At 44.2% G+C, this 17251-nt stretch overlaps 7 protein-coding genes across 9 annotated transcripts; 2 read left to right on the forward strand and 5 right to left on the reverse strand.

The window, feature by feature from the left end:
* Positions 1 to 66: 66 nt before the first annotated feature.
* On the reverse strand, positions 67 to 4617 carry Bcpex6. 2 transcript variants are annotated; one of them, XM_024691272.1, is made up of 3 exons: positions 3554 to 4617; positions 850 to 3472; positions 67 to 801 (listed from the first exon to the last, which is right to left on the reverse strand). In XM_024691272.1, the coding sequence occupies exons 1-3, from the start codon at positions 4401 to 4403 to the stop codon at positions 183 to 185; spliced, it is 4092 nt and encodes a 1363-aa protein (XP_024547043.1). In that variant the 5' UTR covers positions 4404 to 4617; the 3' UTR covers positions 67 to 182. The 2 variants fall into 2 exon arrangements, with proteins under 2 accessions (XP_024547043.1, XP_024547042.1); XM_024691273.1 differs by having other exon boundaries at positions 850 to 4617.
* Positions 4618 to 6038: 1421 nt separating this feature from the next.
* On the reverse strand, positions 6039 to 7864 carry BCIN_02g03790 (hypothetical protein). Its single transcript, XM_024691274.1, has 3 exons — positions 7681 to 7864; positions 7410 to 7628; positions 6039 to 7360 (listed from the first exon to the last, which is right to left on the reverse strand). The coding sequence occupies exons 1-3, from the start codon at positions 7745 to 7747 to the stop codon at positions 6279 to 6281; spliced, it is 1368 nt and encodes a 455-aa protein (XP_024547044.1). The 5' UTR covers positions 7748 to 7864; the 3' UTR covers positions 6039 to 6278.
* A 197-nt stretch (positions 7865 to 8061) lies between these two features.
* BCIN_02g03800 (hypothetical protein) lies at positions 8062 to 9720 on the reverse strand. Its single transcript, XM_001553737.2, has one exon. The coding sequence runs from the start codon at positions 9399 to 9401 to the stop codon at positions 8409 to 8411; it is 993 nt and encodes a 330-aa protein (XP_001553787.2). The 5' UTR covers positions 9402 to 9720; the 3' UTR covers positions 8062 to 8408.
* A 111-nt stretch (positions 9721 to 9831) lies between these two features.
* Bcfol2 lies at positions 9832 to 11255 on the forward strand. Its single transcript, XM_001553736.2, has 3 exons — positions 9832 to 10248; positions 10335 to 10639; positions 10699 to 11255. Exons 1-3 carry the CDS (start codon positions 9951 to 9953, stop codon positions 11005 to 11007), a joined length of 912 nt encoding a protein of 303 aa, XP_001553786.1. The 5' UTR covers positions 9832 to 9950; the 3' UTR covers positions 11008 to 11255.
* Positions 11256 to 11260: 5 nt separating this feature from the next.
* Bccdc8 lies at positions 11261 to 12333 on the reverse strand. 2 transcript variants are annotated; one of them, XM_024691275.1, is made up of 2 exons: positions 11972 to 12333; positions 11261 to 11873 (listed from the first exon to the last, which is right to left on the reverse strand). In XM_024691275.1, exons 1-2 carry the CDS (start codon positions 12144 to 12146, stop codon positions 11848 to 11850), a joined length of 201 nt encoding a protein of 66 aa, XP_024547045.1. In that variant the 5' UTR covers positions 12147 to 12333; the 3' UTR covers positions 11261 to 11847. The 2 variants fall into 2 exon arrangements, with proteins under 2 accessions (XP_024547045.1, XP_001553785.1); XM_001553735.2 differs by having other exon boundaries at positions 11261 to 11877.
* A 174-nt stretch (positions 12334 to 12507) lies between these two features.
* On the forward strand, positions 12508 to 14467 carry Bctaf6. The gene is made up of 2 exons (XM_001553734.2): positions 12508 to 13109; positions 13159 to 14467. Exons 1-2 carry the CDS (start codon positions 12728 to 12730, stop codon positions 14193 to 14195), a joined length of 1419 nt encoding a protein of 472 aa, XP_001553784.1. The 5' UTR covers positions 12508 to 12727; the 3' UTR covers positions 14196 to 14467.
* Positions 14468 to 14490: 23 nt separating this feature from the next.
* BCIN_02g03840 (hypothetical protein) lies at positions 14491 to 17110 on the reverse strand. The gene is made up of 4 exons (XM_001553733.2): positions 16313 to 17110; positions 16162 to 16262; positions 15844 to 16102; positions 14491 to 15772 (listed from the first exon to the last, which is right to left on the reverse strand). Exons 1-4 carry the CDS (start codon positions 16720 to 16722, stop codon positions 14533 to 14535), a joined length of 2010 nt encoding a protein of 669 aa, XP_001553783.2. The 5' UTR covers positions 16723 to 17110; the 3' UTR covers positions 14491 to 14532.
* Positions 17111 to 17251: the final 141 nt, after the last annotated feature.

Raw genomic sequence — 17251 nt, forward strand, 5'->3', positions numbered from 1 at the left:
GGACTGAGTTCCACAACAAACAATCTGAGCATGCAAAACAGAGAACATCATGCCCAGGAAAGACTTTGAGTGTGATTTCAGTTCGATTTTCACGGTTGAAGGCATATACTTGGCTGTCCTACATCTATTATATATTATCTTCCTCTCCGAATGCATACGCTTTTGTGTATCCTTATACATCGTTAATATAGATTTTCTTCATCTTCCATGCTTCCATCTTGGAACAATCCTTGCACAGATTCCTTTCCCTTTGGCTTCACTCTGATAGTACCATTAAGTTGTTCGTCGTCAGTGCCATTATAATAACCATCCTCAGCGTTCTCATCCCAGTCACCCATATCTTTGGCCTTTCCTTTGCCTTTGACATCTGCCCTCCCTTTTCCCTTTCCTTTCCTCGAGCTCCTTGAGCTACTCGATGAGCTGGGTCTTTGCGCGGCTTTGTCTTTATCTTTATTGCCTTCAAATTGGCCTCTAACTCTCGCATAGTGCTCCAATTCTCCAGCACTAACACTAGGAACCAATTCCCTTCCTGCAGCTTCGAAATCTTCCTCTTGTACGACTACGCGAAGATCATCTTCTTTTGCGTAGTGGTCAAACCAGTAAGCGGTTGAAACCTTTCCTTTACCCTCGCTTCCGCGTTCGGAGTTAAGTTTGGCGAGATGTGAATCCACGTAGGATGCTTGGCGAGTCACAGCTTTAAGCATAGCATCCGAACAAAGTGCATAAAAGTCGGCACCTGTATATGTAAAAGGAAGCGTAGAAGCAACACGAGCAAGAGATAGCGTAGGAGCAAGTGTGAACCTGTCTGAGTTAGTGTATTTCAAGGTGAGGAAATGTTAGATAACTTACTTTCTCGTTAAAGCTTCTAGAATAGTTTCTTGCTTCTCGTGGGTATCGCTTACTCCCAGGTACAACATCTTGTCAAATCTTCCTGGTCTCAACAAGGCTGCATCGAGAAGGTCCGGTCGATTTGTTGCACCAATGACAAAGACTCCTCCACCACCGTCGTCTCCATCGGACATGCCATCTAGCTCGGCTAATAATTGTGATACAATACGGTCCATCACTCCACCACTGTCTCCTTGGTTACCTCTCTTGGGTGCCACAGAATCAAGCTCATCGAAGAAAACAACACAGGGTCGTGCATCACGTGCACGCTGGAAGACTCGCCGAACATTGGCTTCGGATTCACCGATGTACATGTTCAGCAATTCTGGTCCCTTAACACTAAAGAAATTGAGACTAAATTCCGTGGCAATGGCCTTTGCCAGTAAAGTCTTTCCGGTTCCAGGAGGACCGTAGAACAAAATGCCAGATCGTTTCTTCATGCCTTTGGCGAATAGTTCAGGTCGCTCCAGAGGCAATTGAATAGTTTCCATTACTGCTTCCTTGACATTGGACAGTCCACCAACATCATCCCAACCGACGTTTGGAATTTTAGGTGCACCAATCGCATCAGCAAAATTCTTCCTTGCAAAATCTACTGCAACATCGAAATCGACTTTGGTAAGGCAACGACCTGCTGGCCCAGCAGAAAGTAAAATATCGCGAACTGTAACAACATTTTCAGAATTTGTGGATGCAGCTGCGAGTGCTTCTATCCGAGAGTTACGCGCCACGAGAGCTCTATCCACAACATCATGCAAATCGCCAGCTACAAGGGCAGCGGTCTTTACGGCGACGGAGCTGAAATCCACATCTGGTGCTAGAGAAATTGCTTGGTCTTCAATGATAGCACGAAGTATTCCCTCCCGCTCCCACTCATCAGGAGCAGTCATTTCGAGTTCGTGGGTGAACAAACCTCGAATACCGTCTGGGATTTTGTCTACCTCGGTTGTAGTTGCAATCACAACCCTCGTTCCAGTTTGAATGTCTTTCAATGTAGTGACCATTCTATCGGCAGTAAGACATTCAATATGGCGTATGAGAAGTGCGCAGAAGGCGGGACCGCAATTCATAGCTCTTTCAGCGCGTGCCTCTAGAAATCCAGCAGTTTTAACGTCGCTTCCACCGCCGCTTTCGTTGATAACATCTTTAGCATCAAGCTTGAACGTATGTAAACCAATATCTGCGCACGCATTAGCTGCTAGCGTTGCTTTTCCAATGCTACGTTGGGTGGAGACAAGAAGAATTGCAAGCGGTGGTAAGTTCAGATGCATAGCTCTAGGGCTTGTAGCCGCGGCAATCAACTCTCTCAAACGCCGCTGTAAAGTTGTGACATGTGGTTTTTTAACTTCCGGTATTGCGCTGGATTCGAGGTCAGTCTTAGAAAGTGACTTCAGACCAAGATAATACTCCCAAGAGTTCTCCATAGTTGCAGGTAATCGACTATTCTCACTACCCGATTGCATCATACGTGTGTTTGATGCGTCGATTGAGACAACGCCACCCCATATATCGTCTTCATCATTGGTATCTGAGCTATCCTTTGTCAAACCAACATAGCTTATTCTGTACCAAGCTGCAGCAGTAGTCTTGGCCGATTTAGTTGGTTCTGCCTCAGCCAATGATGCATGTGAAAACATCTCATCGATTTCAAAGTCTTCGCCTGTTGACGATTGTAAAGTTCGCCCAAGACCTTGATCAATCGGAACGGCAATGAGATCACCCTTCCTTATGATTCTCCTCTTTTGAGAGAAATACTTTTTCAGTCCAGCAAAGAGAGCGTTTTGCAAAGTGCGCTCATTTGAAGCAGGTGTTGAAATCTTCATGAGAGTTAAATCTTTTGCTATGGGGGGATTCGAAAAGCTATTGATCTTAGCTAATGGTGTCTTCAATATTTGCGGCGATCGTTTCAGAGGTGCAATGCGACAGTATGATGTGTTTTCCAAGTTCGCAAGAAGTAGAGGAGACATATAAGCCAGTGGGCTTGCTGGTTTTTGGACTTGTGATTCAAAGAACGACAACCTTCGGCCCTCCTGTTTGCTACGTGGTATTTTGGTCATGGGGCGATGTGAATAGCTTTCGGGTAGACCAAAAACTTTCACAGGTCGCCAGGGCTTCTCCTCCTCTACATCTCCAAAGCTCCCCAGTCCCCAAAGCCCAACGCCATTGGCAGGTGGTTCTGCAGCTGCTTCTAACCGCACCCAGTCTCCTGAGAAACATCCGATTTTAGTTAGAGAATTAATATCAACGAATATTCTTGCCTCCTCGTCATCATCACTATTAGGCTTTGGGTGCAGCATTTCGTCAGAGAGCGGTCTTGCTAATCCTTGCGTTTTGAACAATCTTCCACTTTGTCCACCTGCACGAGTAGTCGCGGTAAAAGAGGAGAATACAGAGCCGGGGGTAGCAATACCGGTTGCTCTTCGTCCGCCTGGAATAACCGTCTGGGGAGATCCGGGCTGTATCGTCGAGATTCCGCTGGCATTATGAGATGGTAATACGGGTACTTGAAGAGAAATCATATCTTCCATGGAGTCATCCGAAAGACTGTCATTGTCGGCACTACTTTCAATCTCGGTGTCTGTTTCTGTAACATAATCAGATTCGCCTTCAAAAGCAGTATCGGTCTTGTATCTGTCCTCCGCAGCGGAATAGAATTGGTCATTACTTGTATCCTCGTCCTCTTCCGTCACTTGGTTCAACCCTCCATTTAATGGGATGACTGTGTGTTTCCGTGAACCTTTTGCATAGTGTCCAGTCTGGGTGACGATTATTTTGGTTTTAGGTGACAGTAGTCCTTGTCCTACAGGCTCGCTAAGGGTGACTTTTGCTGGAGGGGGAGGAACGTGGGTGATTGGATGAGGTTGTAAAGGTAATTGAACATAATCTCCCGTGTGCACAACTCTCAGCGATCTTAAGGCTTCTCGAATTGCCTTGGTCAGTTTATCCTCAGGTCTTGTTCCATTGCTAAGTGACTTTGTATGCCCATTCATCTGTGGATGTTCTCCGTGAAATGTCCCTTCTCCATTTTCTAATCTCTTCGCAGATTCCGCCTCGATCGTAACAAACACTGTCTCTAAGGGTAAAGGTACTATGTCTAGGACGCGTATCTCAATTCCGCTTCGACTGTTGCTCGATAATTTGGAAGGCGCGACCCTCTGCAAAGTTTCCGCGAATGCTTGTAAAGTTGGGTTTTCGGGTGAGAATTGCACAGTGGAAGTTGCCAAATTGTTCGAGGACCGAACAGGAACAACAGTCCACGTCGAGTCTTCAACTGCTGTCGAGGGGCTACAAGGAGAGATCGCAATGTAATGAACGGTATCATCAGGTACACCGCTCTGTCCTAGACACAGATCTTTTGCCAAATCCCCAGATATGATTCCGATATCCCCTTTCACATGCTCATCCAGAATCAATCTCGCAGAGATGGCCGGTTTGTTCTGATGTCTTCTTTTCCGTTTCTTATTTTTCAACGGGAGCCCCATTGCACTGCTCGAAGAGCTTGTTGCGATTGACATCCTAAATCAATTATTTTGTCAAGTCGTAAATGTTGCGGTATAGGGTTGGTAGCTTGAGCTGGGTAGCTATTTTTATTAGTTGTCGTATTTGACAGCTGGTTCTCTCCCTTCTTTCAGTTCTCTCCAAATAACTTAACAATATACTTCGAATAGAATAATCGTACTCCCAAATAATTAAATAAAATAAAATCTACAATAGTCTTCTGAGCTCTTCTTTACCTGAAGAGCAATCTATACCGATCGATTCTGGGACCGAGGCTTTGGAGTAAAATTACGCTAAGACCGAATCAAGTTAGCTTGCCCATTTTCGGAACGGAACATAGGTACTCAGGTACTCAGGTACACACTCATAACACTATCACCACTCAAGTCTGATGTTCAGCTGTTTTGATCGACTTGATTACCTGAGGAAATCCATATATTAATGAAGATTTCCCTAAGTTCTCTTTTGAATGGCAACTAGCTTCTCCCAAATACAACAAAATGATTCATATTACTATTCCTGCAGCTGTACTTACTTTAGCGGCGAGCGTCACAACGGTTTTTGGACCCTAGGTGTATATTCATCCTCGAATTGCATCTGTATGAAGGCATGATATTGTCATAATTTCAGTTCGCTTGTAGCGAGATCTCGACGATCCCTCTTGATGACTTTGTGTGATCCGGATATTTATCTTGAACTGAAAGATTGGTCTTTTCCCTGAACCTGTTTGAAGATACTAGCTCATGTGATATATTCCTTGCCTGGATCACTGAGCAGAAGCTAGGCTTCAGAATTTCTCAAACAAATTCCTTTGGAGCTCTTCTCATAATCCTGGAGAAGCGCTCCTAGACTTTCGAGCAAGTCTCGAATTAGCAACAAATGGATAGGTCAAGAGAGGATTTGTGCGAAATTGTGTTTTATACTTGGACAGTATACCAATGGGCATGGCCAGGAAGACATTTAGTGGCACCGCAAACCTCTCCAGTGAAGGTGTCTGTATAACAAAGATATGATTGCATGTCAATTTATATGAAGAATGGAATCTTTTGACAATTCAGAAGATCCAATGTTTATTTCTTAACCCTACATTCTCCGAGCAGAGAGCGGGTTGTTCTTTTTCGATCTACCCCAGCATGAGGGATGCAGTATGAGAAGCACATATGTCTTCCCTCACGCAATCACAACTCCGTGATTCCCAACAAAGGGTCAACCCAACAAACTCCCAGCGTGTTCCTAGTCTTTACATCCTCATTTTCCAATAGGGTGCCATGTACTCCGTTTCGTATTCACAAGCTAGATTCAGCACGCTCAAAGCATCCACCTTACTTCAACCTTCTCAATTTCCCTGGACTTGAAACTACATATAAGCACTTTTGGGCACGACACTATTGCGTCTCTCTCATCTCACATAATTCCAGTATTTACTAGATTCCCACTCCAACCATCAATCGGATGAGTATCTCTTTGCGTATAGTAACCATTATCATAAAGCTAGACCAAGACTATGTTATTCTCATCCAAATTCCGATACTTCGAAATCACATCCCGTCATTCTCTCTCCGGGAACCTTGTCAATTACAGAGCTAGATATCCAACGCAATCCTGTGGTCGTCGCGAGGAAGATCGAGGAGAGAAGAAAAGAGAAACTGACATGGCAATCTTTGATTGAATTTCTGGTTTTTGTTGTTTTCATTTTGACAATTCTTCGTCAAATTATCTTCTCTGTCTAATATAGATTTCGCCTGCACTAGCCCAGCTTAGCTACAGACTATTTATCTTGCATACATAGGTATTCCGACCATCAGATATATGAAGGGGATATATAACGAGAACGGCATCTGCCTATATCTCCAAAAAATCCCAATAAGACATTTTATATGCATGAACAGCACTCAGGTGCCATAATCCTTCTCTCCGATTTTTCGCTTCTTATTCGCAACTTCAATAGTTCCCTTTCCTTTTTTCTCGAGAATAACCTTCATAATCTCCTCCAGCTTCTCCACCGCCTCATTTCCGATTTGATAATGCACCACCAATCGACCAGCAAAAAGTTTTAAGCCTTTCTCCTTTCCCAATTCTCCGAATTCTTCCGCCGAAACACCCGCATCTGCCAAATCCAGCCACACCATGTTAGTTTCGGTTGGCTGCTGCAACTTTCCACCTAATCCTTCCCACAAAGCCGCGATTCTTTTTGCTGTCTTATGACTTTCGCGCAAGAGACCCCCTTCTCCATTTGGACCCTTTCCAAATGTTTCATCAACCGCAACTCTCGCAGCCGCGGTCAAAACACCAGCTTGGCGGAGTCCTCCTCCAATACTTTTCCGAACCCATCTAGCATGCTTTATAAAATCTTTTTTGCCCACTAACATACTTCCAACTGGTGCGCCTAATCCTTTACTAAAACACAAACTAACGCTATCACATTCCTTCGTAAAATCTGTCAGTGATCCCGCTCCAGCAACAACAGCTTCCCAAATTCTAGCTCCGTCCATATGTAATTTGATGCCATGTTTTCTCGCAAATCCTGAAATCGCCCTGACCTCCTCGAGCGGCATGATCGTACCAGCCAATGTATTTTCCAAACTTATAACCCTTGTCGGACATGAGTGTATGTCATCACTGATAGTGACAGATTTCTCTATGTCCTTTAGAGTCAAATATACGCCATTGCTAGGCACAACTCCCTTCACAAGAGCCCCACACAAAGATGCAGTTCCGCCAGCTTCCCACTCGAGAATGTGGGCTCGATGATCGCAGAGTACAGAGTAGGGAGGCTGAATGAGGTGAGAACGGAGAGCAATTTGGTTGCCCATGGTACCGGAGAGAACAAAAATGGCAGACTCATGCTCAGTAATCTGTGCAAGATAGGATTCGAGCGAATTGGTTGTTGGGTCTTCAGCAAAGACATCGTCAAAGAGGGTAGTATTTTGAATAGCTGTTAACATGGATTTGGTTGGAGTAGTTACCACATCGCCTGCCAAAGATGTCAGTAATAGTTTGGACAGAATGGGTGAAGCTCTTACTGCGGAAATCGAATGCTGCTTGTCCTGGACCAGACCAAGCATTGATTTCATGGTGAGGCTCCGGAGTTGGTGATAGATCAGTCGTTCCACCTAGACCTTTCAGGTCACTTGTTTCCAATTGCTTTTCCTTAGTTGCCATACTGAAGGATGCGATTCTCGATCGAGTGCAATGAATTGGCGCGGGGTGAGGAATGGGGTTTATGAGGGGTCGTATGTTGTCTTTGATAGATCTTAGCTACTGATGTTTTTCAAAATAGACTGTAGAACTTGCTTATTGAAGAAAGACTTGCAGGCCGCGAGGTCCTAAAATACCTTAAAACTCTCCCGGGTGAATTCATCTTTTGATTGAGCGGGGTTCCTGTGAACTACGCCTTCAATTCACTTACGCATAGCTTTACACACTCGAACCTCAAAAGGGAAGCTGCTTCCAGTCTTGATAAGATGTAAGATAAGCCTCTTATCTTCATGTGATCAAATCAATCGGCAGATGCGAGCCAAGCCATGGGGATTGGTGGTCGGTCCATTGACATTTCATGAGAACTTGAAAGCAATTATCCGAGACTCAGATATGCAACAAGTGACAGTTATATATGACAAGTCGAGGTACACAACGTTCTGTAGGAATCTTTTAGTAAGATCATACCTAGGTCTATGAGCATACTCCTTGGACATTCACTATCAATTACAATACACTTTTTAGTGGATGGCTTTCCCACAGTCAAATATTGAGATCATTCTCTATCTTGCTTGTTGCTACTTCAAATTGACTTTCAAATGAAGTTGTGGGTTCACAAGCCATAACAGGAGCGCTTGTGATTGATATGATTAGTAGAATTTTGTATTGGATTTCGTTTTTCATGGTCTATCTCTGTGATCCGTCCAGATGACATGTTTCATCCTTAACTCCAATGAATAACACTTTCTTATGCTCCCTGAAGCCCCAACTCCATATCGCTCAAATGCATGATGAAAACCCTCAGTCGGATACGCAGACACTCTTCATTTAAACAGCCTTTTCCCCCTGACCCTAGAACCAAACCTCTCAACTCCGCTATGCTGTTGCAATTGCCATAAATTCAGCTGTCCAGCCAATCCATCTTCATTTCCCTCTCTCAGCCTTCTCAATGCCTCCCTCAAATGATCCGGCTGCAAAGGTGCTCTCCTCGTCTCCTTGGTTACGTTTACTTGACTGGCATTGTCTTCCCCATTCACCATAGTCGTGTTCTCCGCTGGCGGAATTATTAATCCAGAATTTGGTTCTCCAGCTTCGATCCATTGGTCCTGTACCTTTCTTGCATTCTCAACCAACTCTCCAACAAACTGTTTGGCTACACTCTTAACCGCCAGAATGACAGTGCCCGGTACACTTTGCGACAAAGTCTGGTTCACAATTCTCCTAACGGTAGCATCGGGAAATTTTACAGCTCGCATAGCGGTATAACGTTCGAATTGTTCTGGATCCAAATGGTTTGCCAATAAAGCTCTCCGTTGAATGTCCCTTTGCTTCTCTTCTATACTAGACGTCATCGATGTCATTGTTTGATCCACATTATTGTCATCTTCCTCCTCTTCTTCGATATTGCCGTTGGATGTCCGACGTTTCTTTGAGGCAGGACCTTCTGATTTTCCCACGCCTACATTGGATCCTTCAAAATCACTCTTTCCACCCTTTGACTTCTTTGCGCGTTTTCTTTTCGACTGGCCACCCGCGACGCTTCCACTGACAAGAGACATATTATCAACACTTGGAGAGCGTTCATAGCCAGGCGTATAAACAGTAGACTCGGGAGGGAACGAAGTTTGGCGCAAAGGATGCGCAGAGTGCGTTGAGGTAGTAGATATCATACTTGCTTTCCGGCGTTTGATCGATATAACTTCGGAAGCCCGACGTGTATGCGATGTCGTAGTTGTAGATAGTGGCAGTGGACTAGGAGGTATTGCGAGGGAAAGGGAATTGTGAGGAAATTCTGTCGGTCCTGGTGGAGACGCCATATTGACTGGCGCACTTGATTCTTGAGCTAATAACCAGTGCTAAATTGATAAGTCGTAAGTAGCCGTAGGAACTGAAGCTCTTATCGGCACCGTACACTTGATAAGTCCTGCGTGTTATACACAGGAAAACGGTTGGAGTTGTATAAATTCTCGTGAAGACGTATAGATTTGTTCGAGGATGGAAATATTGTAAATGCAGGTATGAATAAGAGTGAGACCCGATTGCTAGATATTTAATAATAAGACATTTCCGTTGTTCCTTTTGTTAAGATTGGTGAGGTAACATTTCAGCTCACGCAAGGCTGAACGAACCCCTACCTGCCTCCATGTATCTGTGCTCTAAGCTGCAGCAAAAATTACTAGATACTTATTAGCGTTACGTCGCACAGCCAATCGAGCCTATCTCGGAGAACAATACCTAATCTCTCACGGGTAAATTTTCTTTGATTCCAATCGACCCCCATTTACACATATTATTATCGACTTTTTTTTCCCGCCTTATCAAATACAAGCAAACGCATTTCTCCATTCAATTCCTGACATTTCGCAATGGTACAATTCGCCAATTTAGAGGGGAGCAAGGAGGAAGCAGAGAAGGAGAATAAAGAATTCAATGGCGCAAGCTCCAAACGCAAATTGGAGAATCATGGGGAAGGCGGGGAAGTGAGCAAGAAAAAGAAGAAGAAGTCAAAGGCCAATGGCCATGGACACAGAAGACACAGCGTCAGCTCCAAACCTGCCCGAGATCCAAGAGATGAGGCAACTGCAGATACTCCAGAAGAAACTCCAATTGAAGTCTCCAGAAGTCCAAGTCCAGTCATCGATTTTGATGGATTAAGCCGTCCTAGTATGTCGTCATCTTTTAATTCACGGCATGCATCAAATGACGAGAATGCCGGGTTTCTTTCGATCACATAGCTAACTTTATCCCAGGTAAAGGCGCACGAGAGCGTCTTGATGAATCCCCGGAACAAGCAGCCATCCGAATGACAAAATTGACCGGCGCAGTTCGCACAATTCTCGAATGTATAGGTGAAGATCCAGATCGAGAAGGTCTCTTGGCCACGCCAGAACGTTATGCAAAAGCATTGCTGTATCTCACAAAAGGATACCAGGAAAATGTTAGGGACATTGTTAATGATGCAATCTTTAATGAAGATCACAATGAATTGGTCATTGTCAAAGACATTGAGGTCTTCAGTATGTGCGAACATCACATGGTTCCATTCACCGGAAAGGTATGTTTACTCTCAGCAGAGCGTTTGAAGGAATGAAAGCTAATTCCTTCGAAATGTAGATGCACATTGGCTATATTCCGGATCGAAATGTTATCGGTATCTCGAAGTTACCCCGAATTGCAGATATGTTCTCGCGCAGATTACAAATTCAAGAGAGACTTACAAAAGATGTTGCGCATGCTGTGATGGAAATTCTCAAGCCACAAGGTGTAGCAGTTGTTATGGAATCGAGCCACTTATGTATGGTTATGCGAGGAGTTGAGAAAACAAGTGCTACAACCATTACAAGTTGTGTTCTGGGTTGCATAGAAAAGAGAGAGAAGACTAGAAATGAGTTTTTCAGTTTGGTGGGTTTGAACAGACGATAGGTAGATGGGAAAGGGGTGGCACATTCATTTGCATTTGCATAATTAGGCGTTTTGGAAAGAGGTACAATGGTCTTCAACACCATCATGGGAGGGCGTTCATTCTTTGGTCTTAACGCCATTTACGTCTATTCTGGATATTTATCTATCCTGGGTCTTTGACCTTCAAATCAAGAAATATGACTTGAAAGGGCACTTGCACTGGCATTCTACCAGTATGTCCTTCCAAATTGTTTACATCGCTGTCTACATCTATTGTTTTTAATGCGAATTCGTTCGTTCAATAATTTGTTAATTTCTCCCCATTCTTTTATCCTTATCATCGAACAACACCCAACTCTCCATGCTCTCCTTTCTCTATCTGCTCTACTATATCCTTCACGGCATGCCATATCTTCTCTGCAACCTCGTCTAGACCATCGCCTGCATCGATGGCCTTCATTATACGTTGCTCCTGCTCGAACCCTGGGACGGCTGAATTTTGCAATGATAGGAATCCATTCCTGACTCTTCTCTGCATTTCCCTTGTTTCGTATTTCTCGTCCCCGTACCCGCCTCGCTTTTCCGCTTCCTCGGGCTCTAAGTCCAAAAATATCACCCTATCTGGCATCGGCAGTCCTATTTCGGGATTTTTGCACCATTCGAGGGAAAGATGATTTGGGGAATCAATTGAATATTTGGAGGAGGTGTAAATCATTCCGGAATAGTAATAACGATCACAAACGATTGTGTACCCTTGGGCAATCAAATCTCGAATTTCTTGGGCTTTCTCCCATCGGTTTGCCGAGAAAAGAAGGTGTATTGACTGATCTGGGAGAGCAGTAGAGGATTGTAGGTAGGAATTTATCTGTTGCCCAATTGCGGTTGTTCTGTCTTAAATTATGAGCTTGAAGGTTTCCCTTTGATCGGAAGGGTGATGATCTAGGAACAAATTGCTACAGTTGTAAATTATTGATATAGTACATACCAGGAAATCGCATGAGCTTGACATTTCGCCCAGAAGCATATAACTTATCACATAGCTTCTTTACTTGGGTTGTTTTTCCAGCTCGGTCGAGTCCTTCAATCAATATGAACGAGCCACGGGAGATTGGGTCTGCAGACACACGGTAAGGATAGGGGTCTATGTTGGCAACTGCCATATTGCAAGATATTTGCCAGAGAAAGAGGATGCAGGCTTAGAAGGTAAATAAATTGTGATGGATGGGTGAAGACAGCGGGGTACGTGTTGCACGACGCGACCTGGGGAGCGATGTGGGGGCGTGTCCTTCGCGCAAAAGTATTACTGTCACTGTCACTGTCACCGAATTAATTTGATAAAAGCATATCAAAAACCCATTCCAACCTTTGATGTAAGATAGGGTGGTCACAACTCAATGCAATGAAGTGATGTGAATAATACACCAGAAATGAGTAGAATGAATTAGATGAGTAGCCTCGCGAAAGAGGTCAGCCTTGTGCTTTAGCTCTGACAATCTATCTGAACTACAAGTAGCTGTCAAAGAATATTCCACGAACCGTATCAACGAATGCGCCGACCACAACAATTATTCGTACGGATGTTAGCATCTCAACAACCTCTCGATTTCTTATTCTTTTTAACTGCACCTATAAACTTCCAGCTGTAGGTACACAGTATTCTACTGCCAGTCGCAACAAATCCATCATTCAACAGAAGTCGGCGTCCCATCCTCCTCGTAGCTTTGTAGCTCACTAAGTCAACATGGCGGATCCTAAATTGGTATGGAACCCGGACAACGTTCGCGATGTTGCCGAATCAGTCGGCATCTCACAATTGGGCGAAGAGGCAGTGAGGGCATTGTCGCAAGAAGTTGAATACCGAGTCGGCCAGGTCATTGTCGAAGCAATGCGATTTATGCATCAAGGGAAGAGAACAGTATTGGGCACACAGGATATTTCACAAGCACTCAAAGTATTGGACGTCGAGCCACTTTATGGTTACGAATCTACAAGACCACTGAGATTTGGGGAGGCAAGCTTAGGTCCTGGCCAACCGCTCTTCTACATTGAGGATGAGGAAGTCGATTTTGAGAAATTGATTAATGCGCCTTTGCCAAAGGTCCCCAGAGATATGTCATTTACTGGTAAGAAATCATGGAAAGCTTAGGTATGGCATGATGCTAATGAAAACAGCACATTGGCTTGCGGTTGAAGGCGTTCAACCATCAATTCCACAAAATCCTACAACAGCAGAAGCTCGTGCAAATGACCTTGTGCCTAAAGGTCCTGGTGCGAATCCCAATCTTGGAGCTCTGGCTGGTAACGATAATGTCACGGTCAAGCCTTTAGTCAAACATATTGTGTCGAAAGAATTAATACTCTTCTTCGACAAGATACGCGAAGCTATTCTTGATGATGACGATGATCCGGAAGTCGTAACGTTACGAGAAGCCGCGTTGAAAAGTGTGGAAACGGATACGGGTCTTCAACAACTGGTCCCATACTTCGTTCACTTCATTGCTGAGAAGGTCACTCATTCTTTGAGCAATCTCTTCGTATTACAGACAATGTTGAAATTGGCACATGTCCTTGTATCAAACAAAAAATTATTCGTCGAGCCTTACATATCAAGTCTCTGCCCGCCTATTCTTACATGCCTTGTTGGCCGTAAACTTGGCACCGGAGCTCCAGAAGAGTTGAAAGAAAAATATCAATTGCGAGACACGGCTGCATCTCTCATAGGCATCATTTCAAAGAAGTACACGGAATCAAACGCACAACTTAGAGCAAGGTTGGCAAGATCGTGTCTGAAATTCTTCCTAGATCCAACACGCTCTCCCGGAGAATATTATGGAGCTATCAGTGGACTTTTAGCAATTGGAGGTCCCGATGGTGTTAGAGCTCTGATTCTACCAAACTTGGGCGCATTTGATTATGTGTTGAACAAGTTGAGAACCGATAGGACTGGTGATGATAAGGAGATACAGATGTTAATCGCGGTAATAATGAAAGCGGTGATGAGCCTCTCTGAAAAAACTGAAACACTCACGAATGGTACAAACGGTACAAATGGCAATGGAGTGAATGGAATGATGGATCTAGATGACGACGAAGGAAAGCAGCTTGAAGAATTTCTAGGGCCCACCATCGGGAAAAGGGTTCGGAATGCGGGGGATCATAAATTGAACAAGACAATTTTGGAAGCGAGAGAAGAATTAAAGACGTTGTAATATATGGAGCTGCGTTTCGCATCATGGGCGTTTTAGGGTATGTCTGGGAGGCATGAAATGGGCTGGGAGTCGATATGCAAGTGGATACATTCAATCACTTCAATAAGTAGATTATCATATGAGTTCTTGCATGCGAGAAAATAGTTGTATTTGAATTGGGAAACAACAAGTTGCTGGTCTTCGAATAGTCTGAATTGTAATCCCAACAATGGAAGGAAATTTCTATGACTAAATCACAGCCCCGTACCTAGATACATGAATAAAAATAATTAAAAATCCTGTAGCTCCGAATCTCTGCGAGCAATAAAATCCACTCTCCTCATTAAGAACATCATCTCTACACCTTCGTGCTCCTTCGCGCCTTCGCGCATTGTCTCTTGCTCGCTCGAGCTGGAATGGCATATAGAGTGGGTATATTACCATTAGTTTGCAAACTACTCGCAAGTACCAACCTGCTCGAATCGCCAACTTGCAAGACGGGGCGGGGAGTAGATCCCCCGCCAATACACGATAGAGGATATCCACCAACCGATGCGTCATATGTTCCCAATGTACATTGTATCAATGGAAAATTTCCGACAGTGCTGAGTGTGTCCATGAAAATGTATGATGAGCGGGAACCACCGTCGGTATCGGCGATGCGGGTCTTGTCTGACGAGTAGAGGGATTGACCATCGAGGTAGAAGCTTGCTGCGGTGCTTGCGGTGATGGGAGATAATTTCAGGATCTTGAAACTCCCCGTGTCTTCGTAAGTTACGAATTGGGATTTATCGGATCCGGAGGCAATAACGAATGATGGGATAGGACTAGCGGTAGCGGTGGTGGTAGAGGTGGTGGTAGTTGAAGTGGTTGTCGAGACGTAGCTAGTTATGTAAACGGTAACAGCGATAGTTGGTTTGGTAGCTTGTGCAGAGCATGCTGATGAGATAACAGTTCCAGGGTATTTAGTAAGTCCAGCTGGCGTAGTAGCAACGGAGCGCTTTACTGGAGTGATGGTGTTATTAGCGGCCATGAAAGGTATGAGAGGGGTGCCGTTAACTAGATGCGCTGGGGCGTCGGCTCTTTCTGTAAGAGGGTTATTGGCTTCCGTAATAGTAGCCTGAGAGACCACGGTCGATGTAAATATCGAGGTAATGGTAGTTGATGCGGTGACAGTATCAGCTGCGAAGCCGAGCAAGGTGCTGCAATAAGGTTGGAGAGATGAGTAGGAGATCTCAACTGATGCTTGAGCAACAGCACATGTCTTATCTCCAGATGTCAATCCTGGGTTGGTTGCGTTAGTGTAGGTATATGACAGTCCAATGAGATAATGATCAGATCCACGGTATTGTCCGACATTGGTTGCGTAGCTGGAATCCCATGCCTCGGAGTAAATGGCACAATATTGGCCTTGTGTGTGAGAAAGATCGTTGACATAAAGGAGATAAGTGTTGAAGAATTGGCAAGTCTTTACTGGACTTCCATCAGACGGAGGGTGCTCAAGGTTATATTTTGATTGTGCGCTACAGTAAGCGGCACAGAGAGATGCATCGAAGGGGCCAGTAGAAAATATTGTTGAACCCATGTACGTGTTGCATCTTATGAAAACGTTAGCGATGATTGTGACAATTGCAACAATTTTAAAGAGAGATTTTCTCTTGTTACTAACCCTTGTGTATCATATGGCGCATTAATAGCAGCATTTCCCAGAAATTGTGCATCTCCATAACCAGGGATAGGAGCAATGCTGTTATTCGTATAGCCATTTGATCCAGCAATCACAACCTGAAAGTTATCTCTGTATTGTCCAGAGTTCAAGGCATTTTCGGTAGAGACCGGGCCACCCCAAAACACGCATTTGATCATTGTAACACTTGCAGGATCCTCGCATGATGCTCCAGGTTCAACACTTGGATCACGCTCAAAGTCTACATGCATGTTAGCACGTGGCTGCAATTATTCTTTCGAATTGAACATGTGAACTCACAAAGGTTGAAGGCCATGCATCCATTAATATCAGAACATTTCGATGCACACAATTCCGAATCATAGGTTTCAAGAGTAGTGAAACCCATATATCCATAGGCACTAAGCGACCATTAGGTTGTTTCTCAGATATAGTAAGTTTGCGTACTTACTTGTTGGACGCTTTGAGATTTCTGAAAGATTGCGTGTATCCAGCTGGAGTGGAAGCAGCAGAAGCAGCATCAGAGAATCCAGGATTGCCTAAAAAAGCAGACGGGGAATCAGGAGTGTATGCTGGAGCTCCAGTAGCACCTGCTGGCTGAGCTTGACACGCTGTTCTTTTAATCTTGGGGGCATTGGCAGCATCACTGATTGCTACGGATTGAGATGCAACAGCTTGAGTAGCAGCAACGATGGCGGTCGAAGCATCGTAGGTGACAGATTGAGCAGTCACACCAACAGGAGGGCCAGTAGTAACGGGATCAGGCGCGGCTTCGACCATAGCAAAATCGATATCTTGTGGCACCGGTGTTGCAAAAGTCATGCCCATCAGGGCAGCAACTGTTATCAAGGAAGACCGCATATTGAATAACAAGAAATTTTAATGAATGATCTATAGAATGTACATGAAATTATGTATAAAGGGGAAAAGATTGGCTGGTTTGAAGCATTAATATATAGAATCTTCCTCCTACCTGTGATAGATAGCAATCGGCAATGCGTCTATCACCAATCTCAAAATTCTTTCACTTTCCTGCCGCTCAGACTCGATGCTATCATCCGTTTTCCCCTCAAAATATGTCAATAGTCAGAAATAAACTTCGAAATAACGTGCAGGTGGACACAAACCATGAAATGGGCGCCCTGATAGATTTTTCGGAGATTCGATAACTTGAATGTGGAAATGATTGAAGCCCATATCGAAAACATCCTCCTCCAATTGAAGCTTTTCATCGCCAAATTGGACACACATAGCGTATTCGATAGAGGGAAGATTTGACGAGTGGCTTTATCTTAGTTTGCTCTACTACTGCAAGCGTAGTCTATCAGACCTTAAGACTTGAAATACTTAATTGCGATTTATGTCTGTCAAGCTAGAACTAAGAGTTTAG

This window comes from Botrytis cinerea, chromosome 2 (genome assembly GCF_000143535.2).
Source record: "Botrytis cinerea B05.10 chromosome 2, complete sequence".
Taxonomy (NCBI): Eukaryota; Fungi; Ascomycota; class Leotiomycetes; order Helotiales; family Sclerotiniaceae; genus Botrytis; species Botrytis cinerea.

Excerpts from the sequence above, each read along its gene's own strand:
- Bcpex6 (XM_024691273.1), bottom strand. The coding sequence starts at position 4,403 with ATGTCAATCGCAACAAGCTCTTCGAGCAGTGCAATGGGGCTCCCGTTG. Across the intron at positions 802-849 it reads CTAGAAGCTTTAACGAGAAA|GTTCACACTTGCTCCTACGC; the intron begins GTAAGTTATCTA and ends TAACTCAGACAG.
- BCIN_02g03790 (XM_024691274.1), bottom strand. The coding sequence starts at position 7,747 with ATGAATTCACCCGGGAGAGTTTTAAGGTATTTTAGGACCTCGCGGCCT. Across the intron at positions 7,629-7,680 it reads TGCAAGTCTTTCTTCAATAA|ACAACATACGACCCCTCATA; the intron begins GCAAGTTCTACA and ends GATCTATCAAAG. Across the intron at positions 7,361-7,409 it reads AGCAGCATTCGATTTCCGCA|GCGATGTGGTAACTACTCCA; the intron begins GTAAGAGCTTCA and ends CATCTTTGGCAG.
- BCIN_02g03800 (XM_001553737.2), bottom strand. The coding sequence starts at position 9,401 with ATGGCGTCTCCACCAGGACCGACAGAATTTCCTCACAATTCCCTTTCC.
- Bcfol2 (XM_001553736.2), top strand. The coding sequence starts at position 9,951 with ATGGTACAATTCGCCAATTTAGAGGGGAGCAAGGAGGAAGCAGAGAAG. Across the intron at positions 10,249-10,334 it reads TGATGGATTAAGCCGTCCTA|GTAAAGGCGCACGAGAGCGT; the intron begins GTATGTCGTCAT and ends ACTTTATCCCAG. Across the intron at positions 10,640-10,698 it reads TGGTTCCATTCACCGGAAAG|ATGCACATTGGCTATATTCC; the intron begins GTATGTTTACTC and ends TTCGAAATGTAG.
- Bccdc8 (XM_001553735.2), bottom strand. The coding sequence starts at position 12,146 with ATGGCAGTTGCCAACATAGACCCCTATCCTTACCGTGTGTCTGCAGAC. Across the intron at positions 11,878-11,971 it reads CAAGCTCATGCGATTTCCTG|ACAGAACAACCGCAATTGGG; the intron begins GTATGTACTATA and ends TCATAATTTAAG.
- Bctaf6 (XM_001553734.2), top strand. The coding sequence starts at position 12,728 with ATGGCGGATCCTAAATTGGTATGGAACCCGGACAACGTTCGCGATGTT. Across the intron at positions 13,110-13,158 it reads CAGAGATATGTCATTTACTG|CACATTGGCTTGCGGTTGAA; the intron begins GTAAGAAATCAT and ends TAATGAAAACAG.
- BCIN_02g03840 (XM_001553733.2), bottom strand. The coding sequence starts at position 16,722 with ATGCGGTCTTCCTTGATAACAGTTGCTGCCCTGATGGGCATGACTTTT. Across the intron at positions 16,103-16,161 it reads ATGCATGGCCTTCAACCTTT|ACTTTGAGCGTGATCCAAGT; the intron begins GTGAGTTCACAT and ends ACATGCATGTAG. Across the intron at positions 15,773-15,843 it reads GCGCCATATGATACACAAGG|ATGCAACACGTACATGGGTT; the intron begins GTTAGTAACAAG and ends CGTTTTCATAAG.